Source organism: Eubalaena glacialis, chromosome 16 (genome assembly GCF_028564815.1).
Source record: "Eubalaena glacialis isolate mEubGla1 chromosome 16, mEubGla1.1.hap2.+ XY, whole genome shotgun sequence".
Classification (NCBI taxonomy): Eukaryota; Metazoa; Chordata; class Mammalia; order Artiodactyla; family Balaenidae; genus Eubalaena; species Eubalaena glacialis.
The window spans coordinates 27,699,262-27,726,274 of record NC_083731.1 but is presented as its reverse complement, the minus strand read 5'-3'; the positions used below and the strand labels follow the sequence as shown (position 1 = coordinate 27,726,274).

Here is a 27,013-nt window from a genome sequence, read left to right as displayed (position 1 = left end):
GGAAATGATGAATAAAATTGATAAACTTAGCCAAACTGGTCAAGAAAATAAGAGTAATATTACCAACATCAAGTATAATTTTTAAAAGGGGAGGGGGAGCATCACAATAGATTCTATAGTCATTATATGAATAGTAAGGCGACAACAGAAACAACTCTATGTCAATAAATCTGGCAACTTAAGAGAAAAATCCTTGAAAAACATAAATTACCAAAAGTGACACAAGAAGAAACAGAATACCTAAATAGACCTATACCTATTAAAGAAACTGATTTCGTAATAAAAAATCCATTTCACAACAAAATCTTCAGTTTCAGATAGCTTCATCAGTGAAGTCTACCAAACATTTTAAAGAAAAAATAAAATGCAGATAGCCCTCATAAGCAAAACCAAAACTTCTTAACAAAATATTAGCAAATCAAATCCAGTAATATGTATAAAAACGATAATACATCATGACCAAGCAGGGTTTATCTCAGGAATGCAAGTCTGGCTTAACATTTGAAAACCAATCCATGTAATACACAATATTAACAGAGAAAGAGAGAAAACCCCTATGATCATCTCAATAAATGCAGACAAAAGAATTTGACAAATTCAATACCTTTTCATGACAAAAACACTGTGCAAAGTAAGAATAAAAGAGAATTTCCTCAATCTGGTATTTAAAAGGAAGTTATAAAAAAAAATCTAGCACTGGGGACTTCCCTGGTGGTCCAGTGGTAAAGAATCTGCCTTCCAATGCAGGGGACGCAGGTTCGATCCCTGGTCGGGGAACTAAGACCCCACATGCTGCAGGGCAACTAAGCCTGCACACCACAACTACTGAGCTCACGCGCCACAACTAGAGAGCCCATGCGCCCTGGAACCCACACGACACAACTAGAGAGAGAAAACCCACACACCACAACTAGAGAGAAGCCTGCGCGCCAAAACGAAAGATCCCGCATGCCTCAACGAAGATCCTGCATGCTGCAACTAAGACCCGACACGGCCAAAAAAAAAAAAAAAAAAATCTAGCACTAACATCAGTTAATATTGAAACATTAAGTCTCTTTCCCCTAAGACTGAGACAAAACAAGAATGTCCACTCTTACCACTTCAGTTTAACTTGTACTGTCTGTCGTTCCTAACCAGTTCAGTAAGAAATGAAGGCATAAAAAATCAGAAAGTAAAACTGTCATTAATCACAGATGGCATGACTGGTATAAGAAATTCCAAAGAATCTATAAAATAGCTACTATAACTAATAAGTGTACTTAGAAAGCTGCAGAATAAGGTCAATATGCAAACATCAATCATATTTCTATAAATAACAAAGAAAATTGAAAAGTTAAATTTTAAAATGATTTTATAAAACATCACATACCCACGGAAAAAAATCTAACAAAAGGTTTACAAGGACTCCACACGGAGAGCTACAAAACATTGCCAGAAGAAATTAAACTTGAATAAATGGAGAGATTACCACATTCATGAACTGGAAGACTAAATATTATGAAGATGCTCTTTCTTCTAAAATTGATCTCTACGTTCAACACAATCCCTATCAACAATCACACAGGCTTTCTTGCAGAAACTGAAAGGCTGATTCTCATCTTTATAGGGAAATGCCAAGAATCCAGCATAACTCAATCTTTTAAAAGGACAAACTAGGAGGACTTACATAACCTGATTTTAAAACTTATTATAGGGCTTCCCTGGTGGCGCAGTGGTTGAGAATCTGCCTGCCAATGCAGGGGACACGGGTTCGAGCCCTGGTCTGGGAAGATCCCACATGCCGCAGAGCAACTAGGCCCATGAGCCACAACTACCGAGCCTGCATGTCTGGAGCCTGTGCCCCGCAACAAGAGAGGCCGCGACAGTGAAAAGCCCGTGCACCGCAATGAAGAGTGGCCCCCGCTTGCCACAACTAGAGAAAGCCCTCCCATAGACATGAAGACCCAACACAGCCAAAAAAATAAAATAAATAAATAAAATTTTAAAATCCAGCCCCCAAAAAAAAGTTAAAGCATTGATTTAAAAAAAAAAAAAAAAAACTTATTATAAAGGTAGTTGGCTTTAGACAGTGTGGTATAAGCATCAGAATAAATAAATATCACTGGACAAAGACAGAGTCCAGAAATAGACTCATATATAGTTAATCATCAACCAACATGCCAAATATCATTGGACCAAGACAGAATCCAGAAATAGACTTATACATACAGTTAATTATCAACCAGCATGCCAAGTCATCCCATGGGAAAAGGAAAGTCTTTTTAGGAACCATTTCTGGAAAACTTAATATACTTATTAAAGAAAAAAAAAGGAGCCATTTAGCCCTATCTCATTCCACATGCATTTTTCTTTGTTTGTTTTTCGTTTCTCGACTCCAAACAGCCTTGAGCCAGGGCAGCCAGTGCTTGTCCGGGAGAGTCCTTCTGAGTGCCCCAGAACGAAATGAGCTTTGGCAGCTGCTGGGGACTCAGGGAAGAGGCTGCTCCTGGCCAGGGTCAACCTGCCACAGGAATGGACTACTGGGCTGGCTCGCCAAAACTGATACCAAACGCAAGTTCGTGTGCCTGAGAGACACACAGTTAGGCCAAACAAACCAAAATGTCGGAGTTTGGCACTGAGAAATTATTACTGCAGGGCCAAGTAAGAAGAACAGGTGGCTTGTGCTCAAAAAACCCAAACTCCTCCATATGCATTTTTTTAAATTCATTTGAGATGAACAGACCTAAACATAAAAGAAAGAGGCAGAAAATTTCTAGAACATAGAATATCTTTATGATGTTGGAGAAGATAAAGGCTTCTTAGACACAAAGAGCACTAACCATAAAAGAAAAATAAATTGGACTTAATAAAAATTAAAAATTTCTGCTCACGAAATGACATCATTATACAATAGTCCCCCCTTATCCATGGGGGGAATATGTTTCAAGACACCCACTGGGGGGGGGGGAGGTGTGAAACCAGTGAAACCACAAACACACCCTATATACACTACATTTTTTTCCCATACAGACATACCTATGATAAAGTTTAATATATAAATTAGTCACAGTAAGAGATTAACAACAATAACAACAATAATAAAATAAAACAATTATAACAATATACTGTAATAAAAGTTATGTGAGTGTAGTCTCTCTCTCCTCCTTTCAAAATATTTTATTGTACAAATTGAATGCCTTTTCCATCTTAAGCACTTATCACACACTGTTGCTGCAACTTTTGCAGTTTGAAGTGTGACAGCAAAACCAGCAAGAATTTTTTTCCTTCTTCACAATTTCACAGATAGAAGATTCATTCTTACTGTAAATCTCAGCAACTTCAGTACTGAATTTTTTCTTTCCTTATTAAGTCGAGAATTTTCACCTTTTCGCTTAAAGGAAGCACTTTATGGCTTCTCTTTGGTATATCCACACTGCCAGCGTCACTACTCCCGCGTGTTGCGGTCATTGTTAAGTAAAATAAGGGTTACTTGAACACAAGCACTGCAATACCATGAGAGCTGACCTGATAACCAGGACAGCTACTAAGTGACTAACAGGTGGGATATGCTGGACAAAGGAATAATTCACATCACGGGCAGGACAGTGCAAGATTTCATCATGTTACTCAGAACAGCATGCAATTTAAAACTTATAAACTGTTTACTTCTGGAATTTTCCATTTAATATTTTCAAACCGCAGCTCATCACAGGTAACTGAAACCACAGAAAGCAAAAGCACAGATAAGGGGGGACTACTGTATAAAAGTCACAGAGTGGGGAAAAAATCTGCAGTACATGTACTGTATATGAATAAAGAGCTCCTATAAGTCAACAATAAAAGACAGCCCAATTTTAAAAATAAGCAAGACTTAGATACTTTACAAAAGATATGATAGTCAATAAGCACATGGAAAGGTCCTCAATAGCATTAGTCATCAGGAAAATACAAATTAAAACCATAAAGAGAATTAAACTGTCAGTCCAAAAAAGGAAAGATGCCATTTTATACTCACTCTAAAGGTTTAAAAACAAACAAACAAAAAAAACCTTGGCAATACTAAATATTGCTGAGGATATGGAGCAACTGGAACTCTCATAAGTCACAGGTAGCAACAATTTGGCAGTTTCTTATAATACAAAACATACATCTATCTACCCTATGATCTAGCAAATATCCTCCTAGGTATTTACCCAAAAAAAGATATTTCCACAAAGACTTGAATAAGAATATTCATAGCAGCCACATTCATAATGCCAAAGTTAGAAAGTAGATGCCTTTGTTGGAGAGGGAAAGAAAAACCCAGAAAGAGGCACAAGAGAATTTTCCAGAGAATGTTCTAGATCCTGTTTTATATGGTGATTACATAGGCGTATATAACTGTCAAAACTTATGCAACTAATGTTTATGTTAAGTATAAACTGACACATGATAGATATATACACCATAGTACTATTTGTTCAGTAAATCAATAAAGGCTGGTTAAATAAATTATGGTACACCTGTTACATTAAAATGCTATGCAACCATTAAAAAGGGGGCAAGTCTCTTATGTATTATATCAAATGACCTCCAAGTATGATACCAGTTATATAAAAAAAGAGAATGAAAAATATATAAACATATTTGCTTGTATATAAGCAAAATATCGCAGTGAGAACCAATGAGTAACGTATCTCCAACATACTCCATTGTTTCATACACACACAAAATACTAAATATAACCCCAAGTTAAAAATAAACTTTTACCTATTTCAGAAGTTACTATCTGTAAACTGAAAAGGATTTTTCCACAGAAACAAGGTGGTAGGAGGGTAGTGAGTAAGTCTAGTAGGAAGCATTTACCATCCACTCATTTCACTCATTCTCTATTCTCTGGGACTAAGGAAGCAGGAGGAAGAAAAAAAATTCCTAGAAGGCTACATTTAGCTCAAGTTTGAGTTAGTCATTCTCAATATGTACACACCAAACACCGGAATATCTTACTTTCCATTTTGTTCATAATACTATCCCTGTATCTTGATTTATGCATGTAAAATAATTCATTTGAAAAGAACTGTAAGCCAAAGAAAAGGAATTGCTAAAACAGATAGAAATTGCTAAATGCATTTTAACTACTCATCACTCAGATGGAAAACCCAACTAAGGTTGCAGCAGTAAAATGTGGTAATGAAGGTCATGAAAAATATTTTAGCCAATAATTATAGAAAAACTCTTCTACCAGCTGTAAAATTCATCAGACTAGAATTACCATACATAATTTTTTGTGCAGCTCCATGGAGGTGCACAATCTTGCATATAGCAGCATTCACTAATACTTTAATGAGTAAATGTTAATACTCTTCAGTGTCCTTTCCCCCTTAAAAAAATCACTTAAGCTTTAGTTTATTTGAAAGTGCTGAAAGGTAAAAATAAAGCAAAACAGACCCTGAGATTAGTAAATCTTCAAATTGCTCACTTATCTGCTTCTCTGAAATAAAAGTTTTACACAAATGCCTCTTCTCTCTTAAGTCATGGGTGCACAAAATAGAAATTTCAACTAATGCATTTGAAACTCAGATGTACACCCCACACATGGCATTGTGCTGGGTGCTCACCCAGAACAGGAGAACACTTAACCTTAAGATTTGGAGTTTACTTTCAAGGACCTTAGACTCTAACAGTAACCCTAAAACAAGTAAGAATTAACTACTGAACAACTTTGCGAGTGATGAGTACAAACTAGAGCTAGGAGAGGAGAGTCATGGAGGAGAGTCACTGCTTCCAACTGGATAGATGATAAATGGCTTTCTGGAAGAACTGAAATCACACTTGACCTTTGATTTCAACATATAAAAAAGAAACGGAGAAAGGCAGTACATCATAATGCACAACAAAGCTCTGGAATAGAAATGTCTTGTTTTTAATCCTGTCTCTATCATTTATAAGCTATGAATGAAATGTATTACTTAATCTTCCTAAGAGTCAATTTCTTCATCCTTAAAATTGGTATAACAGAACCTAGCTCACATACAATGAATGCACAAGGATTAGCAAATAGCACTCAATGAATGTTACCTTCTACTTAAAGTTGGGGGGAAAAGGACAGTATGACCAATGTGATAGAGAATCAGAATGTAAAGTTCAGTTTTGCTGAAATTTAAGACTTACATAAAAAGTAGGAAGATATAAACTGGAAAGATAATTTGAAACAGACGTTAGAGTTCTGAAAACCAAGTTAAAAAGTATGCAATTAATTACTTAGGAGTCCTGAAGATTTTGATCTAACAATAGGATATAAACAAGTCAGGCAACCAGGCCAGAAGAACTGGAAGAGAGAAAAAGACTGGAGATAGGGAGGTCTGTTAGGAAACAAACTGCAATGGTTTAGATAAGGAGTGAAGAGTCCCCTACTGAGCACTGTCATTAGTAAGAATTATTAAAAGAAAGAGACAGAACCCAATGACCAACTTGAATGGGAGAAAAGAAATGAAGGGAGGAGAAGCCAAAAAAATGAAACTTCAAGCCCAGATAATTTGGAGAAATGAAATGGAAATAAATGAACATTTTATTTTCAGAAACATACAGTAGTTTGAAGTTCAGATGAGAGGATCAGGTACAGAGCTAGTAATCGGAGTTAAGAGCTTAAAACTTTGAAGTGGTTAAGCCTAAACATAATTGTGTGAAAAATAAATGCATACAGGTACTCTTGGAAAAGCTCTAAGATTCAAATGCAAATGTGTATATGCAATATCCTGGGGAAAACAGTCTTTAATCAAACTTTCAAAGCATCTACAACACACACACAAAGTTTTTAAAAACCACAGGCATGTATTACAATAGAAACCATCCACAGGAATGAATGTGAATGAGGGAGCAGGAGTAGAAATGATTTAAAAGTCTTGGGAACAGAACTAAGAATAATACAATTCAAAGGCAAGAAAAAGAACTTAAGGAGATAGGACTGATTTGAGAAGAGAACCAAAATATTATAGATCCAAGACATGAGAAGTTTTTAAAAAAAAAAAAAAGGCAGCTATCAACACTGTCTAATGTTATACACAGAGGTCAAAGAATTAAAATCTATATAAAGTATTTACATTTAATAAACAAATTCATTGGTAACATTGAGGTAAGCAATTCTGGTTGAATACAAGTAGCAAGAAACTATATTGTAAGGCATTAAGAAGTAAATGGCTGGGGCAAATGAGTGAAAAATTAAAGGCTGACTACTGTTTCAAGATTTAACAGTGACAGGAAAAGAAAGCTAGCATGAAAGTGACTAGAAGTATGATTTAATTTTTTGTTTTATTTTTTGCTATTGTTGCTAAGCTTTTCTTCCTTAAGGAATGGGAGACTGACTCTGTGCCCAAAGGAGTCTGTAGAAAAGAAAAGATCAAGGGAGGTAAACAGGTATAAAGTTCAGAAATAAAAAGATCACCTTTCAGCTCTTCCTGTAAAACAGGAACAAAAATAAATTTTAATGTGGTAAGAAAGGTTTAATAACAAGTGTGGGTGAAGGAGAAAAGACTACAAAAACTCTAGGTTTCTTTCTTAAACTCTAAAGCACTGATAACCATGATGCTTTAGAACTTTGTTACTTTACAATAGCAGCTACTACTCCAAAAATGTAATAGTAAAAAAGTGTATACACACACACGCAGAGTAATAGGAAAGAATACACTGTATTGTGTTGTAGTAAATTAAGAAGAAGGCTCCAGAGTCAAAAACTTGAGTTTAAATCACTGTTTAGTCACATGTAAAAGCTGTGGCTCTGGGCAAGTATCTCAACTTCATGCTTCAGTGCCTCCGGGTCATCACTTGCAAAATGGAGGTAACAGTATTTACCTCACAGAACTTGAAAGTAATACAAAACTTTAACAATGCGTATAAATGTTAATGGTAGCAATAATAGTAATGTAACCTATTTGTGTTTAATCAACCCAGTATTTAAGAAAGGAGGGAAGGGCTAGGCTCTTTAAAATATGTCTCATTTAATCCTTTCAACTACAGAAAGAACCAAGTATAATTCTCCCTATCACACCAACAAGGAAAAGGGAGGTTCATTTGCCTAGATTACTCAGTTAATAAGTGGCAGAGCTGAGATTTGAACACTGGTCTATGGGGACACAAAAATGTTTTCTTTCCACTACACAATGCTACCTCCACAGCAGTACATAGTAGCAGGAGCACAAAACTAGGCGTTTTGTTCTTTACTACTAAACTCAACAAAATCTGGGCACATCATTAAATCCATCTGTCTCTCAATTTTATTTTCTGAAAAATTAAGGGGTTTGATTAGATCTTGAGGTTTCCCTTAAACTAAAAAAAATCCATGATTTTATTAAATCACCACATTTAGTGATGTGTAAACTCAGAACGAGTTTTAAAATACAGCAGAAAACCTCTTCTGTTTAAAAAAACATCGAAAGAAGATAGCTTAATTTTTTTCCAGGACTGCACATTATGAAAAAGAAATCAATGTTAAAGGGAAGACCAACATCTAATTTTATTATTAGCATGCATGACTAAGCAAATGTTTGGGAGAACAAAAACATCAAGTATTTCAAGATGACAATTTTAACACCTATATTTTCAATAATTATGAAAAACTCAGAATCTTGATATACCTACAGACCTTATAATCAAATAAAATACAGATTTACCAACTTTTATTTCATGTTGAAACTGCAACCAGGTTGACTTTTTTTTTTTTCTTAATGTCCATCTGAAAACTTTCCTCCCCTAAAACCCTTCACTGGCTTCCCACTACCCTTCAATGAGATCCCAAATCCTTAACATGACTCAACAGTCTCGTGCGATCTGGCTCCTCTCTCTGGAGCTATCCACTGGCTCTTTTTTCAGTTTCTTTCAATTCCTCCAAGACACCTTTTTTTCCCTTTATTTTAGGGCCTTCATACCATCTGCCCTCCAAAACCTTGCTGTCACAGCTCTCCATTCCCATCCTTTTGCCCCAGCAAACTGCTCTTCATCCATCCCGGTTGAGATGAAGTATTATCGTGCCAGGAAAGCCTTTCCTGACCTCCCAGACATATATTTTGACAGCATTCTGGATTTATAACACTCACTAGTCTTATGGTTACTTGTTCACCATCTGTCTTCCGTGCTAAGCGGTAAACAATATGAAGATGGTCATTTCATGTCGTGTTTCCTACTATTTCCCCAATATCTAACACAGTGCTTAGCACAGAGTAGATTAAGTGCTCAATAAATATGTGCTGAATTAATACATTTAAACTACGAGGCAAGTCCAAAACCATCAGATACTTTACTAGCACAAATAGCTAAAAAAGTTCTATACACGTTTCGAGTTCTGTCTTTTCCTTGGTCCTTCATATGGTCCTGCCTCAAATAGGTGCTATATGGCAATTACGAAGTAAAGCAAAAAAATCTCTTTAGATAACAAACACGTCTTCAAGTTTCACAAAACCAAGGTTAGAAACCATAGGTCTTAAATAACTGGAATCAGCTTTAAAAGTCATCTAAAAGAATTCACCTGAAATGCAATTAAAGGGACAGCAACTTGGATAAGGGCACATTTTTACCACAGTAGTGTGCATTGTAAAAGGACCAATCCCAGCTCCCATCACTGTCTAGGTTCTACAAGTAGTGCTTTATTCCAGCAGTAATGACTGCACTGCTACAGTCATCTGAGTAGGCTATATGATACCCGAAGATGCTTTATTAAAACTCAAGAAAGATGACAAGCAAAGTAGCTATAATCTTCAATTAGTGGGAAAAAAAAAAAGGAAATGGTAATAAAGCTGATAAGTAATTTGAGAACTGAATGCTTAAAAAAGGGAATGCTATTTTAACTCAAAACATTCTTCTAGTTTTCTGTTCACCTAACACTTATTGAGTGCTAATTACAAACCAGGCAGTGTTCAAAGATTTTCTTAATACATATTCATTATTTTCCCCATTTGAGACATGAGGAAGGAGGCACTGAGCTAAGTAACTTACCTAATATCATACAGCTGGTAAGTGGCAGAGGCAGAATTCAAAGGCAGCCATTCTGGCTCCAGGGTTCTCCCTCTCAACCACTATTACTACACTCCTGCCTACTCTCTCTCTCCAATCCACTTAAACAGGGCTTCTATCCGTACCACCCTACTCCAGTGAAACTTTTCACAAAGTTCACCAATGACTTCTACCTTGCCAAACCTAAGGGCCACTAATCTGCCTCCACCTTTTTCATCTATTATGCAGTATCCCATCAAGTTGACAACCCTCCTCTTTTGTCATACATTTGTTTTATTAGTGACATGTATCCCAATTTTCTTCCCACCTCAGACCTGGACTCTCTTCTCTTCCCTATCTACACATTCTTCCTCAGAAACTTCCCAGTCTCATGGCTTTAAACACTATCTGCATGACTCCAAATATTTCTAGTCCTGGCCTGAGTTCTAGACTCATACCCAACTACTTATTTGACATCTCACTTAGATATATAACACCTTATACTTAATGATCAAAACCAACCACCCTACCCTTCTCCCCTCAACCTGTTCTCTCCAAGCCTTCTCTACCAACACGGATTCAGTTGCTTAGGCTAACTTCTTAGTTATCACCCTTGACTTACCTTTCCCTTATCTCTCACACCCAATCCATCAGCAAGTTCTACCAGATCTATTCATTAAACATATTTAGTTCTGTCTCCACTCTCACTCTAATGCAAACTATCTACAGCTCTGCCTACAACGTCCTTCAGAATGGTCTCCTTACTTCCCTTCTTGACCCCTTAACCTCCACAAAGCAGGCAGAGTTAAAACAAAATCAAATCAATCCCTGCCTGCTTTAAATCATCTAATGTCTTCCCATTATAGTTTAAATTAAATCCTAGCTCTTGATCACAGCCTAGAAGATGCTACATGATTTGGCCCCTGCCTACTTCTCAAACTTCACAACCTTCCATCCTCTCCCCCATCACAAGGTTCCCTGCAGCCACAACTGCCTGCTTTCTCTTCCTGGATCACACCGTGATCATCTCCACTACAGAGCCTCTGCACTCGCTGTTCCTTCTGTAAGGAGCACTCTCTCTCCAGACTTTTATGCAGACTTCCTTCTGCTCCTTAGGTGTTGCTCAAATGTCACCTCCTCTGAGAGGCCTTCTAGTCACTCTTTTACATGATCCTCTACTGTTACAATCGTCATTACTCTTATTACCTGAAATTAGCTTATTTACTTGTTTATTACGTCTTGCTGATTTTGGAATTTAAAAACTCTAGCCCCGACCCTCCCACAGTACGTAGAAGGAGCTTAATAAATTTATTAAATGAGTGGATATTCCCCGTTGTATTTTAAGCTGTTTATTGTAAATCAACCAATTTTGATAAAACACTTGGCCCATTTTGCGTGTATTAAAAGATAAATCCTTAAAACACTCAATTTTTCCAATCTAATACATTTCAGCACTCTGAACCCCCTCAAGCACACACACGCACACAGAGTCACCTATAGAAACCTACTTAAAACTGCTAAATAGTCCATATGGATAGATTGCATTTTCTTCCTCCAAGCTAACAAACGTGTAGGTGAGAAAGGGGAATTTTACTGGGCACCTTAGCACCTGTTACATCTTCAGCTAACAGAGGTGCTGATGAGCCAGACAGCACATGGGAGACATGGCCTTTCTTTCAGGGACTGTATGTAGGTAAAACGTGAGTGGCTGAGACGAGAACTGTTCTAATCCGTAATAAGGGCTATTCACCTCATTTAAAGAAACAAAAATAGTCTAGTGGACAGCGGATTATGCTCGGATTCACCAGAAGAAACCGATCTGGGGGCCCTCGGCAAATACGAGTTGTGTGTGTAGGTTGTTGGGGTCGGTCTACAAATAACGGGAAAACAAGAGGAAGAGACATTGGTTTAAGAACCAACTCAGCGATAAGGTAAAGGTCAGCTCAGGCTCCCAGGCGTATTCTGAACCTGGGAACGAGGGTGGTAGAGGAGGAGAAAACACAGAGCCCTGGGACCTCCGTTCACCGCTTCGGCCTCCACGGCAGGCACTTGAGGCAACCGTGAGTCCACCTATCTCCCACTTCCACCCCTGCAAGGAAATAGCACCCGGATACTCACATGGGCTCGAGAGTCTTGCTGAGCCAGGATTTGAGGGCCTCGAAGTTTTCAATTATCATTTTAGAAACCATCCACAGCGGCCCAGAGGCCCGTCACACTACTCCGCCCGCCCAGGTCGCGGCCGCTACAGCCGCCGCTGCCCCCGCCCCCTCCTCCGCGCGCCGCCCGCGTGGGCCGCGGTGGGAGGCGCCGGTGGCAGGCTCCCGCGAGCCCCGATGGGCCAACAGTTCCGGGGAGACGGCCACAGGCCGCGAGTCCACGGGGTGCCAGGAGCTCCCCCTCTCCGGAACCCGACCCCGGCTGAGGCAGCAACGGTTTGCCCGGGCCCTCCCCCTTCTCTCCACGCCAGCGAATCTTCCTGGACCAGAGAGCGACACGCTCCTAGACCCGGGCTTTCTCTCAGCTTTGAGACCAGGTGCTGGTTGGCAACGCAGAAGAGGCAAAAGTGAAGAAAGCGAAGACGAAGGGCAGCTGAATGGGAACGGTTCGGGGGGTCTTCCCGGCTCCCAGCACCCCCAAGAAGATGGCTGCCGATAAATCTCGCGAGAATTGTTGAAGTGTCGCGGTGACTCCCGGAGCCTGCTGGGAAGAGACGTAAGATCAGCGGAGAGCGCGCTAGGCAAGTACGGCGAGTTTTGCGTCTTTCCGTGGCTTGTGGGCCCTGTGCTTTTTCACACCTTGATTCTCTTAAGGAATAAAGACTTTATTTTTTTTGCAAGGAGGGAAAGTCCGCTGATTTCAGGATCAGCGGGAACCCCAGCCCGTCCTCTGTAACAGACGGCGTGGCGCATCGGCTGGAACGACCCTGCGACGGGAGCGCTCCACTGAGAGCGTCCACTCGGATGTGGCGGGATGCAGGCGACCTGGGGGTTACAGGTGTGCTGCGCTGTGCTGCCTCCTCCGTTTACCTCAGGGTCCTGCAGTACTATATTCTGCATGTGCTGTGCTGTGGACAAGATTGGGAAGAACGGGCTGGTCTCATGTAACGCACTGAGACCTCCAGAAGCATAGTTAAGTCTTGTCCAGAATTACTCGACTTCGTGCATGGGCAGAGCACTAATGACCTAGGGATTCCTCCAACCCTTGACAGTTCTGAAATAGTTTCCAAACATCTGAAACTTCCGGACTTTTCCCCAGCTAGAAATAAGTGTTTGTGTTTTTAATTCTATCCGTTTAGAGCCGATTCAGCCCCAGATAGGGAAATTACATAATATCAAAAGAGAGAGCCTTCATATCAGCATCCTAAATAAAGTAACTTCCTTTCTCCTGGGTGGTCAAATAAGTTTGATTCCTGCCTCAGTTGTTCTATTTGCTATTATTTACTTCCATTAAGGTACTAGGTGGAATTTTACAAAAAGTCTAGTGCCTGTTAACGGTAATGAAATGAAAATAATTCACAATATAGACACTTAAAGTAGACCAATAAAAAGCTTTTTATGGCAGACACAGTGGTAGACTAAATTGTTAAGAAATCTGAGTTTATAATTTGCTAGAGTGAAGTGTCCTTAAGCAATAAGTGGAAAAGATTTGATAAAGTCAGAAAAGCTTGACATTTGTTTTAAAATATAGCATATAAAGTAGTATGCAAATTAGAAGCCTGCTACTGATTAACCAGGGTGTTGATTAACAAGTGATTTAGCTAAGTGAAATAAGCTGGATGCAAAAGGGCAACTATTCTGTGTTTCCACTTATGTGAGGTACCTAGAGTGGCCAAACCCCTAGAGACAGAAAAAATAGAATGTTAGTTGCCAGGGGCAAGAGGGGTAGGGGAGAATGGGGAGCTATTTTTTAATGAGTAAAGAATTTCAGTTTGGAATGATGAAAAAAGTTCTAGAGATAGGCGGTGTTGATGGTTGCATGACAATGTGAGTGTTGTGAACTGTACACTTAAAAATGGTTAAAATTTTTGTATATTTTGCCACAATAAAAAAATGATTTATAAATTTAATATTGCTAGGGAAAATGTAAAATCCTAATTGTTCAGCCTGTCTGTTTAATAGCCTTGCCACAGACTGACTCACCAACTGTTGGGTAACTCTGGCTCTCCACTCCAGCTAATCATCATTCTTCTGTTAAATGCTATATAATCCGGGGAAACAGATTTGCTCACCTTTCCCTCCTCCAAACATTTATTCACATCATTTCCACAGGGAATGCTTCCACTTACTTCTTTCTCTGGCTATTCAAACCTTGCCCATCCTTCTCTCTCAGTACCACTGCTACTGTATTTTTTAATCCTTCCTTATTTTTCCTAAACAATAGTAGCAGCCTTTTAATTTCTCTGCCTCTTAGCTGCCGCCTTATCAGTTCATCTTCAGTTTCCTTCATCATCATTGCCTTTAATAGCAGTTATTGTAAAATTTGGATCTAATCATGTTAGTTCCCTGCTTAAAATCTTCATCAACTTCCACGTTGTCTTCAGGATAAAAATCTACATTCTTTAACATCTATAAAGGACCTTTTAAAATCAGACTCTTCCTATATGCCTTAGAAACTTCTTTCACTGCCTTTCAGCCTTCGCTTCAGCCACCCTGAACTATTTCATGCTCCTTGAAAGAGGTGTGTTCTCTCACTAAACTGATCCATTGCAAAATGTGTTTCCCTCCCTTGCACTTGAATCCTACCCATCCATTAAATTCAGTGCATACAGCATCACCTTTAGAAAACCATCCTTGACCTCCCTGCTCTAAAGCAGGAGTCCCTCTGAGGTTTTATCACATCAGCCTGTGCTTGCATCTATTATAACACTCATTGCTTTATTTTTGCAATTATCTGATTATCTGTTCATTAGTAGACTATGGTTTTGAATCTCCTGTTCCATGCACAGCCCCTGATATATACAGTTAATTCTCAATTCTCAATTTTTTGCATAATCAAATCAAGCCCTGCCACTTCCACGAAATCTTCCCTGAACGATGTAGCTGATAGCAATCTCTTCCTCCTCTAAATCCTTAGTTACAGTGCTTGTTATCACTCCACGACTAGTCATCAGTGCTTCCTAGCATGATTCTCTTTCTTAACTATTATCATTTATCCCTCATCGCTTCAGTGCTGCATCTTCTTTGGCTTTGTCTTCAGAGGTGATAATTAGCTAATGTGATAAGCAGTGCAACTAAGAAAAGACTAAAACAACCCCCATAGACTACTTTATGTATTCAGTAACAAACATTTCAGAATGTCCATTATTAGGTTACCTCCTTAACATTTTCCAACATACCATGTTCCTTCAAAGCAAAGGTTGTTGCCTCTTGGTTCTTACCTGTAGAATAGGAGTTAAAACGTCTTATTTAGTTTTTCATCTGTCTGTCTAACTAGATTATGAGCTCTTTAAGGACTAGGACTCAAGTTTATTCCTCTTTGTTCTTTCTGCACGTAGCATAGTGTCTGGAACTCAAAAATGTTTGTTGAAGGATATAAGAAGGAAGTAGAGGCAGGGGAAATATTTTCGATAGGCAAGTCATAATGATATATCTCCCAATAGGCCTACGTCTCCTTATAGTTTACTTAGCTGCCCTGATCCTAGGAATATTCTCTAGAGTATACTTAACTCCTTAGGTTCTTCAGTTCTCTCACCTAGCTGATGGAGACAATCTTATTACTCTCAGTGGTGCTTTGGGGGTCTTGATTAAACACTTAGCCTGTATTTCAACATCACAAACATATTCTGTATTTTTTCTTCTGTTTTATAGTCAGTACTCTGTCCCGAGAATCACGTTTAGGTCTTTATTCTCTCTGGAATACATACCTTTATTTGGTGTAAGGTGGGGATCTAGCCTATTTTTTCTCCAAACAGCAGGGCAATTCTTCTCTATAATTCTACTGAACAGTCTCTCCCTTCCCCATTGATTTTCAATGCCACCTTTGTCATATATTCATATTTCCATTTATGTATGGCTCTGGTTCTGACCTCTTTTTCAGTTGGTCTCTTTGTCCATGATGACGCCAGTACCATGTTGTTTTTATTTACCATTGTCTTATAGACTGTCTTAATATGTCATAGTGAAAAATCCCTCCGCTTTGCTCTTGTCTTTCAAATTTGACTTAGCTAACTGTGAACCCTTGGTCTAAATACTTCCTAGAACAAGATTGTTGAGCTTAGCAAAAAAAAAAAAAAAAAAAAGATCCTTTATTGAATTTATAGATTAATTTGGGTTGAATTGGCGGTCACAGAGGTACTTTGCTCAGATCTACCTTCGAGAAAGGACTCACTGCCCAACTGCAAGGCATGTAGTTAGCTGACAGCCTTCAGTCATTAACTTCTGGGTTCACCTCATCTTCCAAACTGAAGTTACACTATTTTCAGGGCTACCCCTCTCTCCCATGCCCATCCTCAACTAAAGACTGAGTAAGGCATAGTATAAGGACCTAATGTCAACATTAGGATGACAGAGGCTTTTTCAGGCCTGCATGGCAGTCTGATGGCTCCCCCTGCCTAATCCTACTTTCTCCCTTCTCTTTCACAAATGCTATCCTCCAGTAAACCTTTTGTGCTTCTAACTCCACCTCAACATCTACTTCCCAGAGAACCTAACCTATGACACAAGTCATCTGATTCATTCTATTTTTATAAATTTTTTTTTTTAATTATAGTTAATAAAATCTAACCGTCCCTTCTGGCCCAATTACTTCTTTGAAACCATCCCTAGCCACCTTCATTTAATATGATGTCTCTCAGGACATACATTCTAACAAACCTTTGACTTTCTATGGCCATCATTGATTTAGCCCCTATTGTTTTATTTTTTAATGCACATATACTTTATCCCCTGTGGCCTCTTTAGTACCTTGTTTCATCAGTTACTTCCTTATCTCATGTTTGCAACTCTTGTACTCTGTTGGGTCTTTCCAATTCATCATTCAACAAATGTTTACTAAAGGTCGGCTCTGTTTCAGATATACTACTACTTGCTGAGAATACAGTGATGGACAAACAAGGCATGGTATCTGCCCTATGGAGCTTATAGCCTAATTTAGAAAGGGAGACATTTAACGGAAAATCATATAGGAAAAAATTTTTAATTTTTATAATTAAATTTTTAAATTTTAATACAAATTATATTAGGTATTATGAAAGAAAATAGAAATATGAACCATTATAACAATTTAGACTGGAAAGACTCAAGCATGTCTTCTCTTAGAATACAGTGTTTAAATGGTTAAGAAAGGGAGTAATGAGTAGAAGTTAGCCATGTGAAACAAAATAGAGACAGGAACATTCAAGGCAGACATAATAGCTTGTGGGATGTTCCAGAGGTAAGGAAGAGCTAGGCTCTTAAAGCCAGAGAGGTGGGAGTGTATCAAGTTAGGGGGAAACATGGCTGTAGGTCAAATAAGGTAAACAAGAGCCACATTAAGATTTTTGAACTAGATTTTATTTAAAATATGATACACAACCATTGAAAGTTTTTCAGCATGACAGGATGAATTGAAAACATGAACATACGTACATACTTCTTTTAAAAGAAAAAGTTTAATTATATTTGGGAATTTTTAAATAAAAACAGAAGGGAGGCAAATCACTTTTAACATAATAATGCCAGGATTTTTATTTCGCTAGAAGTGAATCAAGAGCTGGACTTCCCTGGTGGCGCAGTGGTTAAGAATCCGCCTGCCAATGCAGGGGACACAGGTTCGAGCCCTGGTCCGGGAAGATCCCACATGCCACAGAGCAACTAAGCCCGTGCGCCACAACTACTGAGCCTGCGCTCTAGAGCCCGTGAGCCACAACTACCGAGCCCATGTGCCGCAACTACTGAAGCCTGTGCGCCTAGAGCCCGTGCTCTGCAACGAGAAGCCCCCGCAACGAGAAGCATGCACACCGCAACGAAGAGTAGCCCCCGCTCACCGCAACTGGAGAAAGCCTGCGCGCAGCAAAGAAGACCCAACAGCCAAAAAATAAATAAATAAATTTATTTTTTAAAAAAAGTGAATCAAGAGCATGTTAATAAAGGGAATACAGTTTTCTCATCTGAGACTAGGCACTGATGACTTGGAAAGAAAAATAATGCTTGCTGTGGTAAGGTATATCCTTAGGTAATTTAAGAGGAAACACTTCAGCAATTGCTAATAGTGTAAATTGGAATCAGAGGACATTCTATCATTTCCCCCTTAATAAGTTCAGAGCACTTCTAGTAAAAAAAGAGTTTGTGGGACAATCACCAGTTCTTCAGTGGGCACTCCATTTATACCTATAATTGCTTATAATGACTCCGTATAGCAGTACTTTTATAGAAGGGACCCAAAACAGTATAGAGTAAGAAGACTAGGAGTTGTGCTATTAATACCCTGAGCTCTTTATTTTATTCCACATAAGGAGAGGAAAAGTACTAAAAAAACAAAAAAATGCTGTCCAATAAAAATATAGTGTGAGCCACATATGTAATTTTAAGTTTTCTAGTGGCTACTTTTTCAAAAAGTAAAAAAAAGTGAAATTAATTTTAATGATATATTTTGTCTAACTTATCCACAATATTTTCACTTCACTGTGCAATTAATATAAAAATAATTGAGATATTTTACTTTGTTGTTGTTACTAAGTCTTTGAAATCTGGTGTGTATTTTTATACTTTCAGGTCATCTCAATTCAGACAAGCTGCATCACAAATGCTCAATAGCTACACATTGCTAGTGGCTATGGTACTGGACAGTGCAGCTTTAAAACTTTAGAGGGTGCCTCATGTGGGCATTTAATTGTACCTGATGCCTGTTGTTTCAGTGTTATTGGTCGTTTTCCTCTGCTCAGGTTCTGCCCCCCATAAGAGTGGGCTTGAATTTCAAAAGCCCTATTTAAGGTTCTACATCATTACTTTTGTAATAGACAGTTTTGTCGTAAGGCTACTAAGGAAATGAGAACAAAATGTAGAGGTGAACCTTCTTCAAAAGACTGTTTATTCCTTCCCTCTCTTCTATTAGCCATAGTAGTATTAGCCATAAGAGAGGGAAGGAGAGGATAGGGTATACATAGTTTTCTTCTGATTCTTGGCTTGAAGACAAGACAAAGACATCTCCACAATAAATATTTGTTTTTTAAAAAGCAATGGTATGAAATGATACGACAGAGTCCCCGAAGAAGCTTTCTAGGGATCATATGCATATTACCATTGTAAATACCTACTTCTCATGGAATACCAAAGTGAAGTTTGTGAATCTGCTTTGCTCTCTCTTGGGATGGTTTTCTCGAGCTCTTTTTCCTTACAGTAGCTAGGGAGATATCATATGTAGCATAAAAGATGATCCCCAGGAATCTTGGCTCTCAGTCTAAGCTGTCAGACTCACTTAGGTTATGGTTTTTGTTCTCCAGTGTTCATTCCTTCAACAAATACATACTGAGAGACTACTGTGTGGCTATGAACTGCTCTAGCCCCTGGAGATACAGATGTAAACAAGACAGGCAAGGTCTTTGCCTTCATGGAACTTGTATTCTAGCCATTCTATTAGGCCCCCCAGGGATCTTTTTGTTTCCTGGGTCTCCCTACCTTAGTGTATTTTTTTTAATGTTTTTTGTTATGAAAAAATTTTAATGTATCCAAAAGCAGAAAAAAGTATAATCTTTCCTGTCATCCAGTTTTAACAGTAATCAACTCCTGGTCAATTTTATTTCATTGACACTCCATCTTCTCTCCTTAGCCCATTTTAAATTATTTTGACAGATTATCACATCATTTCACTGAGAGATGATTTTAATAATATTACATATTTGATTCCTCTGGAAACTGAGATTTACACCTATCATCATCTGTGGCAGTTTATATAGGAGACTTTGTAAATGTGTGTATGTATGAATATGTAATATATGTATATATGCAACATATAGATATATGCATATATATCTTCAACCTCCATCCAATCATTATTTTTTTAATAACTTTATTTATTTATTTGTTTGTTTGTTTTTGGCTGCATTGGGTCTTCGTTGCTGCACGTGGGCTTTCTCTAGTTGCGGCGAGCGGGGGCTACTCTTCGTTGCGGTGCGCGGGCTTCTCATTACGGTGGCTTCTCTTGTTGTGGAGCACGGGCTCTAGGCACGCGGGCTTCAGTAGCTGTGGCACGTGGGCTCAGTAGTTGTGGCTCGGGGGCTCTAGAGTGCAGGCTCAGTAGTTGTGGTGCATGGGCTTAGTTGCTCCGCGGCATGTGGGATCTTCCAGGACCAGGGATCGAACCTGAGTCCCCTGCGTTGACAGGCAGATTTTTAACCACTGCGCCACCAGGGAAGCCCCATTATTATCTATTGAGTCTTCCTCTTAAGTACACCTAGAATCTACTCATTGTCATTCAACCTAGACTATACACTGCAGCAAAGAAATCCATAAAATCCTATTCTAATCATATCACTACTTAAAACCCTTTATTGACTCCCCATTTCTCAGGCTGAAGAACAAATTTATTAACAAAAATACCTAACTGAAATTTAGTGTGTTTCACGATATTAAGCACTGTGCTAAGCGCTTTATATTTATTATGTTAATCATCACAGCTTAGCATTTTCATTTTACTGCTGAGGAAATTAAGGCTTTGAGTTGCCCAGTCATATACAGTGAGTGCCCAAGCATGGCAGAGATTGAACCCAGGTCAGTAGGACAACAAAGACCACATCTTTTAACTACATCTTTACTAGGTCTTTCATTAACTCGTGCTTGCCTAGTTCTCCAGCTTTATCTCTTACTTCATTACCTTTCACACTCTACAATGCTGCCACACTAAAGTATTTGTAGTTCCCTAAAGAAACAGTAGTGCGTAATGCAATAGACAAACTGATAAATGCTGAAGCGCCAAAGCAGGAACATGAGTATATTTTTCAGAGAATTCAAGATTTCTTTTAAAGTATTAAACTACACATGATGAGAAAAACCAGAAGGACTTTCCTACATGTATTTTATTTCATTTTATTTATTTATTTATTTTTAAAACATCGTTATTGGAGTATAATTGCTTTACAATGGTGTGTTAGTTTCTGCTTTATAACAAAGTGAATCAGCTATACATATACATATATCCCCCTATCTCCTCCCTCTTGCATCTCCCTCCCACCCTCCCTACCCCACCCCTCTAGGTGGACACAAAGCACCGAGCTGATCTCCCTGTGCTATGTGGCTGCTTCCCACTAGCTATCTATTTTACATTTGGTAGTGTATATATGTCCATGCCACTCCCTCACTTCGTCCCAGCTTACCCTTCCACCTCCCCGTGTCCTCAAGTCCATTCTCTACGTCTGTATCTTTATTCCTGTCCTGCCCCTAGGTTTTTCAGAACCTTTTTTTTTTTTAGTTCCATATATATGTGTTAACATATGGTATTTGCTATTTTCTTTCTGACTTAATTCACTCTGTATGACAGACTCTAGGTCCATCCACCTCACTACAAATAACTCAATTTCGTTTCTTTTTATGGTTGAGTAATATTCCATTGTATATATGTGCCACATCTTCTTTATCCATTCATCTGTCAGTGGACACTTAGGTTGCTTCCATGTCCTGGCTATTGTAAATAGTGCTGCAATGAACGTTGGGGTGCATGTAGCTTTTTGAATTATGGTTTTCTCAGGGTATATGCCCAGGAGTGGGATTGCTAGGTCGTATGGTAGGTCTATTTTTAGTTTTTTAAGGAACCTCCATACTGCTCTCCATAGTGGCTGTATCAATTTACATTCCACCAACAGTGCAAGAGGGTTCGCTTTTCTCCACACCCTCTCCAGCATTTATTGTTTGTAGATTTTTTGATGATGGCCATTCTGACCGGTGTGAGGGCATACCTCATTGTAGTTTTGATTTGCATTTCTCTAATGATTAGTGACGTTGAGCATTCTTTCATGTGTTTGTTGGAAATCTGTATATCTTCTTTGGAGAAATGTCTATGTAGGTCTGCCCATTTTTGGATTGGGTTGTTTGTTTTTTTGATATTGAGCTGCTTGTAAATTTTGGAGATTAATCCTTTGTCAGTTGCTTTGTTTGCAAATATTATCTCCCATTCTGAGGGTTGTCTTTTAGTCTTGTTTATGGTTTCCTTTGCTGTGCAAAAGCTTTTAAGTTTCAGTAGGTCCCATTTGTTTATTTTTGTTTTTATTTCCATTTCTCTAGGAGGTGGGTCAAAAAGGATCTTGCTATGATTTATGTCATAGAGGGTTCCGCCTATGTTTTCCTCTAAGAGTTTTATAGTGTCTGGACTTACATTTCGGTCTTTAATCCATTTTGAGTTTATTTTTGTGTATGGTGTTAGGGAGTGTTCTAATTTCATTCTTTTACATGTAGCTGTCCAGTTTTCCCAGCACCACTTATTGAAGAGGCTGTCTTTTCTCCATTGTATATTCTTGCCTCCTTTATCAAAGATAAGGTGACCATATGTGCATGGGTTTATCTCTGGGCTTTCTATCCTGTTCCATTGATCTATATTTCTGTTTTTGTGCCAGTACCATACTGTCTTGATTACTGTAGTGTCATAGTATTGAAGTCCGGGAGCCTGATTCCTCCAGCTCTGTTTTTCTTTCTCAAGATTGCTTTGGCTATTCGGGGTCTTTTGTGTTTGCATACAAATTGTGAAATTTTTGTTCTAGTTCTGTGAAAAATGCCATTGGTAGTTTGATAGGGATTGCACTGATTCTGTAGATTGCTTGGGGTAGTATAGTCATTTTCACAATGTTGATTCTTCCAATCCAAGAACATGGTATATCTCTCCATCTGTTGGTATCATCTTTAATTTCTTTCATCAGTGTCTTATAGTTTTCTGCATACAGGTCTTTTGTCTCCTTAGGTAGGTTTATTCCTAGGTATTTTATTCTTTCTGTTGCAGTGGTAAATGGGAGTGTTTCCTTAATTTCTGTGTCAGATTTTTCATCCTTAGTGTATAGGAATGCAAGAGATTTCTGTGCATTAATTTTGTATCCTGCTACTTTACCAAATTCATTGATTAACTGTAGTAGTTTTCTGGTGGCATCTTTAGGATTCTATATGTATAGTATCATGTCATCTGCAAACAGTGACAGCTTTACTTCTTCTTTTCCAATTTGGATTCCTTTTCTTTCTTTTTCTTCTCTGATTGCTGTGACTAAAACTTCCAAAACTATGTTGAGTAATAGTGGTGAGAGAGGACAACCTCGTCTTGTTCCTGATCTTAGTGTAAATGGTTTCAGTTTTTCACCATTGAGAACAATGTTGGCTGTGGGTTTGTCATATATGGCCTTTATTATGTTGAGGTAGGTTCCCTCTACACCTACTTTCTGGAGGGTTTTTATCGTAAATGGGTGTTGAATTTTGTCAAAAGTTTTTTCTGCATCTATTGAGATGATCATATGGTTTTTATTCTTCAATTTGTTAATATGGTTTATCACATTGATTGATTTGCATATATTGAAGAATCCTTGCATTTCTGGGATAAACCCCACTTGATCATGGTGTATGATCCTTTTAATATGCTGTTGGATTCTGTTTGCTAGTGTTTTGTTGAGGATTTTTGCATCTATGTTCATCAGTGATATTGGCCTGTAGTTTTCTTTCTTTGTGACATCACTGTCTGGTTTTGGTATCAGGGTGATGGTGGCCTCATAGAATGAGTTTGGGAGTGTTCCTCCCTCTGCTATATTTTGGAAGAGTTTGAGAAGGATAGGTGTTAGCTCTTCTCTAAATGTTTGATAGAATTTGCCTGTGAAGCCATCTGGTCCTGGACTTTTGTTTGTTGGAAGATTTTTAATCACAGTCTCAATTTCAGTGCTTGTGATTGGTCTGTTTATGTTTTCTATTTCTTCCTGGTTCAGTCTCGGAAGGTTGTGCTTTTCTAAGAATTTGTCCATTTCTTCCAGGTTATCCATTTTATTGGCATATAGTTGCTTGTAGTAATCTCTCATGGTCTTTTGTATTTCTGCAATGTCAGTTGTTATTTCTCCTTTTTCATTTCTAGTTCTATTGATTTGAGTCTTCTCCCTTTTTTTCTTGATGAGTCTGGCTAATGGTTTATCGATTTTGTTTATCTTCTCAAAGAACCAGGTTTTAGTTTTATTGATCTTTGCTATTGTTTCCCTCATTTCTTTTTCATTTATTTGTGATCTGATCTTTATGATTTCTTGCCTTCTGCTAACTTTGGGGGGTTTTTGTTCTTCTTTTTCTAATTGCTTTAGGTGTAAGGTTAGGTTGTTTATTTGAGATGTTTCTTGTTTCTTGGGGTAGGATTGTATTGCTATAAACTTCCCACTTAGAACTGCTTTTGCTGCATCCCATAGGTTTTGGGTAGTCATTTTTTCATTGTCATTTGTTTCTAGGTATTTTTTGATTTCCTCTTTGATCTCTTCAGTGATCTCTTGGTTATTAAGTAGTGTATTGTTTAGCCTCCATGTGTTTGTATTTTTTACAGATTTTTTCTGTAATTGATATCTAGTCTCATAGCGTTGTGGTCGGAAAAGATACTTGATATGATTTCAATTTTCTTAAATTTACCAAGGCTTGATTTGTGACCCAAGATATGATCTATCCTGGAGAATGTTCCATGAGCACTTGAGAAGAAAGTGTATTCTGTTGTTTTTGGATGGAATGTCCTATAAATATCAATTAAGTCCATCTTGTTTAATGTATCATTTAAAGCTGTGTTTCCTTATTTATTCTCATTTTGGATGATCTGTCCATTGGTGAAAGTGGGGTGTTAAAGTCCCCTACTATGATTGTGTTACTGTTGATTTCCCCTTTTATGGCTGTGAGCATTTGCCTTATGTATTGAGCTGCTCCTCTGTTGGGTGCATAAATATTTACAATTGTTATATCTTCTTCTTGGATTGATCCCTTGATCATTATGTGGTGTCCTTCTTTGTCTCTTGTAATAGTCTTTATTTTAAAGTCTATTTTGTCTGATATGAGAATTGCTACTCCAGCTTTCTTGTGATTTCCATTTGCATGGAATATCTTTTTCCATCCCTTCACTTTCAGTCTGTATGTGTCCCTAGGTCTGAAGTGGGTCTCTTGTAGACAGCATATATAAGGGTCTTGTTTTTGTATCCATTCAGCCAGTCTGTGTCTTTTTGGCTGGAGCATTTAATCCTTTTACATTTAAGGTGGTTATCAATATATATGTTCCTATTACCATTTTCTTAATTGTTTTGGGTTTATTATTGTAGGTCTTTTCCTTCTCTTGTGTTTCCTGCCTAGAGAAGTTCCTTTAGCATTTGTTGTAAAGCTGGTTTGGTGGTGCTGAATTCTCTTAGCTTTTGCTTGTCTGTAAAGATTTTAATTTCTCCATTGAATCTGAATGAGATCCTTGCTGGGTAGAGTAATCTTGGTTGTAGTTTCTTCCCTTTCATCACTTTAAATATGTCCTGCCACTCCCTTCTGGCTTGCAGAGTTTCTGCTGAAAGATCAGCTGTTAACATTATGGGGATTCCCTTGTGTGTTATTTGTTGCTTTTCCCTTGCTGCTGTTAATATTTTTTCTTTGTATTTAATTTTTGATAGGTTGATTAATATGTGTCTTGGCATGCTTCTCCTTGAATTTATCCTGTATGGAACTCTCTGCGTTTCCTGGACTTGATTGACTATTTCCTTTCCCTTGTTAGGGAAGTTTTCAACTTTAATCTCTTCAAGTATTTTCTCAGTCCCTTTCTTTTTCTCTTCTTCTTCTGGGGCCCCTATAATTCGAATGTTGGTGCATTTAATGTTGTCCCAGAGGTCTCTGAGACTGTCCTTAATTCTTTTCATTCTTTTTTCTTTATTCTGCTCTGTGGTAGTCATTTCCACTGTTTTATCTTCCAGGTCACTTATCCGTTCTTCTGCCTCAGTTATTCTGCTTTTGATTCCTTCTAGAGAATTTTTAATTTCATTTATTGTGTTGTTCATCATTGTTTGTTTGCTCTTTAGTTCTTCTAGGTCCTTGTTAAACGTTTCTTGTATTTTCTCCATTCTATTTCCAAGATTTTGGATCATCTTTACTATCATTACTCTGAATTCTTTTTCAGGTAGACTGCCTATTTCCTCTTCATCTGTTTGGTCTGGTGGGTTTTTACCTTGCTCCTTCATCTGTTGCATATTTCTCTGTCTTCCCATTTTGCTTAACTTACTGAGTTTGGGGTCTCCTTTTTGCTGGCTGCAGGTTCATAGTTCCCGTTGTTTTTGGTGTCTACCCCCAGTGGCTAAGGTTGGTTCAGTGGGTTGGGTAGCCTTCCTGGTGGAGGGGACTGGTACCTGTGTTCTGGTGGATGAGGCTGGATCTTGTCTTTCTCATGGGCAGGGCTGCATCCGTTGGTGTGTTTTGAGGTGTCTGTGAACTTAGTATGATCTTAGGCAGCCTCTCTGCTAATAGGTGGGGTTGAGTTCCTGTCTTGCTAGTTGTTTGGCATAGGGCGTCCAGCAGTGTAGCTTGCTGGTCGTCGAGTGGAGCTGGGTCTTAGCGTTGAGATGGAGATCTCTGGGAGAGCTTTCGCCGTTTGATATTACACGGAGCCAGGAGGTCTTTGGTGGACCAATGTCCTGAACTCAGCACTCCCACTTCAGAGGCACAGGCCTGACACCCGGCCGGAGCACCAAGACCCTGTCAGCCACATGGCTCTGATATTATAAGTGCCAGAAGCCTCTTACCAGCGGTCTCAGCCACAGAGTATCCTCTTACTGACATTCTCTGCGCCTTTGTAGGAGCCACGACCCCCCACCTGGCTGCGTGCTCTTCCGGCTCTGCACCGACCCTCCTTCCTCCAAGTGCCTGGAGGTGGCGCCCTGGGCCTTGTGTGCCTTTTTCCCTGCATGTGTTTTATAATTAGCATTAATTTTTATTTTGAATTTCAAATGGAAGAACATAGCAATATTTTTGATGCATGGGGCCTATAAAGTCCTTAATCTATTCCTAGCTGTCCTTTATTCTATTCCAAGCATGCTGTCCTTTATTCTGTTCTTCGCACAAGGAGCCCTTGCTGTTTAGAATGTTTACCATGCCCAACCCTATATTCTTTACCTAACTCCTAATCACCCTTCAGGATTTATCCTAAAAATCACTTC

The 27,013-nt window shown here is 38.6% G+C and overlaps 1 protein-coding gene and 1 long non-coding RNA gene across 8 annotated transcripts in view; one reads left to right on the top strand and one right to left on the bottom strand.

Annotated features, from left to right (window-relative positions):
• RBM26 (RNA binding motif protein 26) overlaps positions 1-12,559 on the bottom strand; it is an 81,892-nt gene extending 69,333 nt beyond the window's left edge. For all 7 annotated transcript variants that reach the window (XM_061170773.1, XM_061170777.1, XM_061170774.1 and 4 more), the window contains exon 1: positions 12,058-12,559. In XM_061170773.1, coding sequence (XP_061026756.1) covers positions 12,058-12,128 — 71 coding nt within the window. In that variant the 5' untranslated portion in view covers positions 12,129-12,559. The remainder of the gene's footprint in view (positions 1-12,057) is intronic.
• Positions 12,560-12,686: 127 nt separating this feature from the next.
• On the top strand, positions 12,687-17,982 carry LOC133076246 (uncharacterized). Its single transcript, XR_009697515.1, has 2 exons — positions 12,687-12,933; positions 17,615-17,982. It is a non-coding gene; the product is annotated as an uncharacterized LOC133076246 (long non-coding RNA).
• The last annotated feature ends 9,031 nt before the right edge of the window (positions 17,983-27,013 follow it).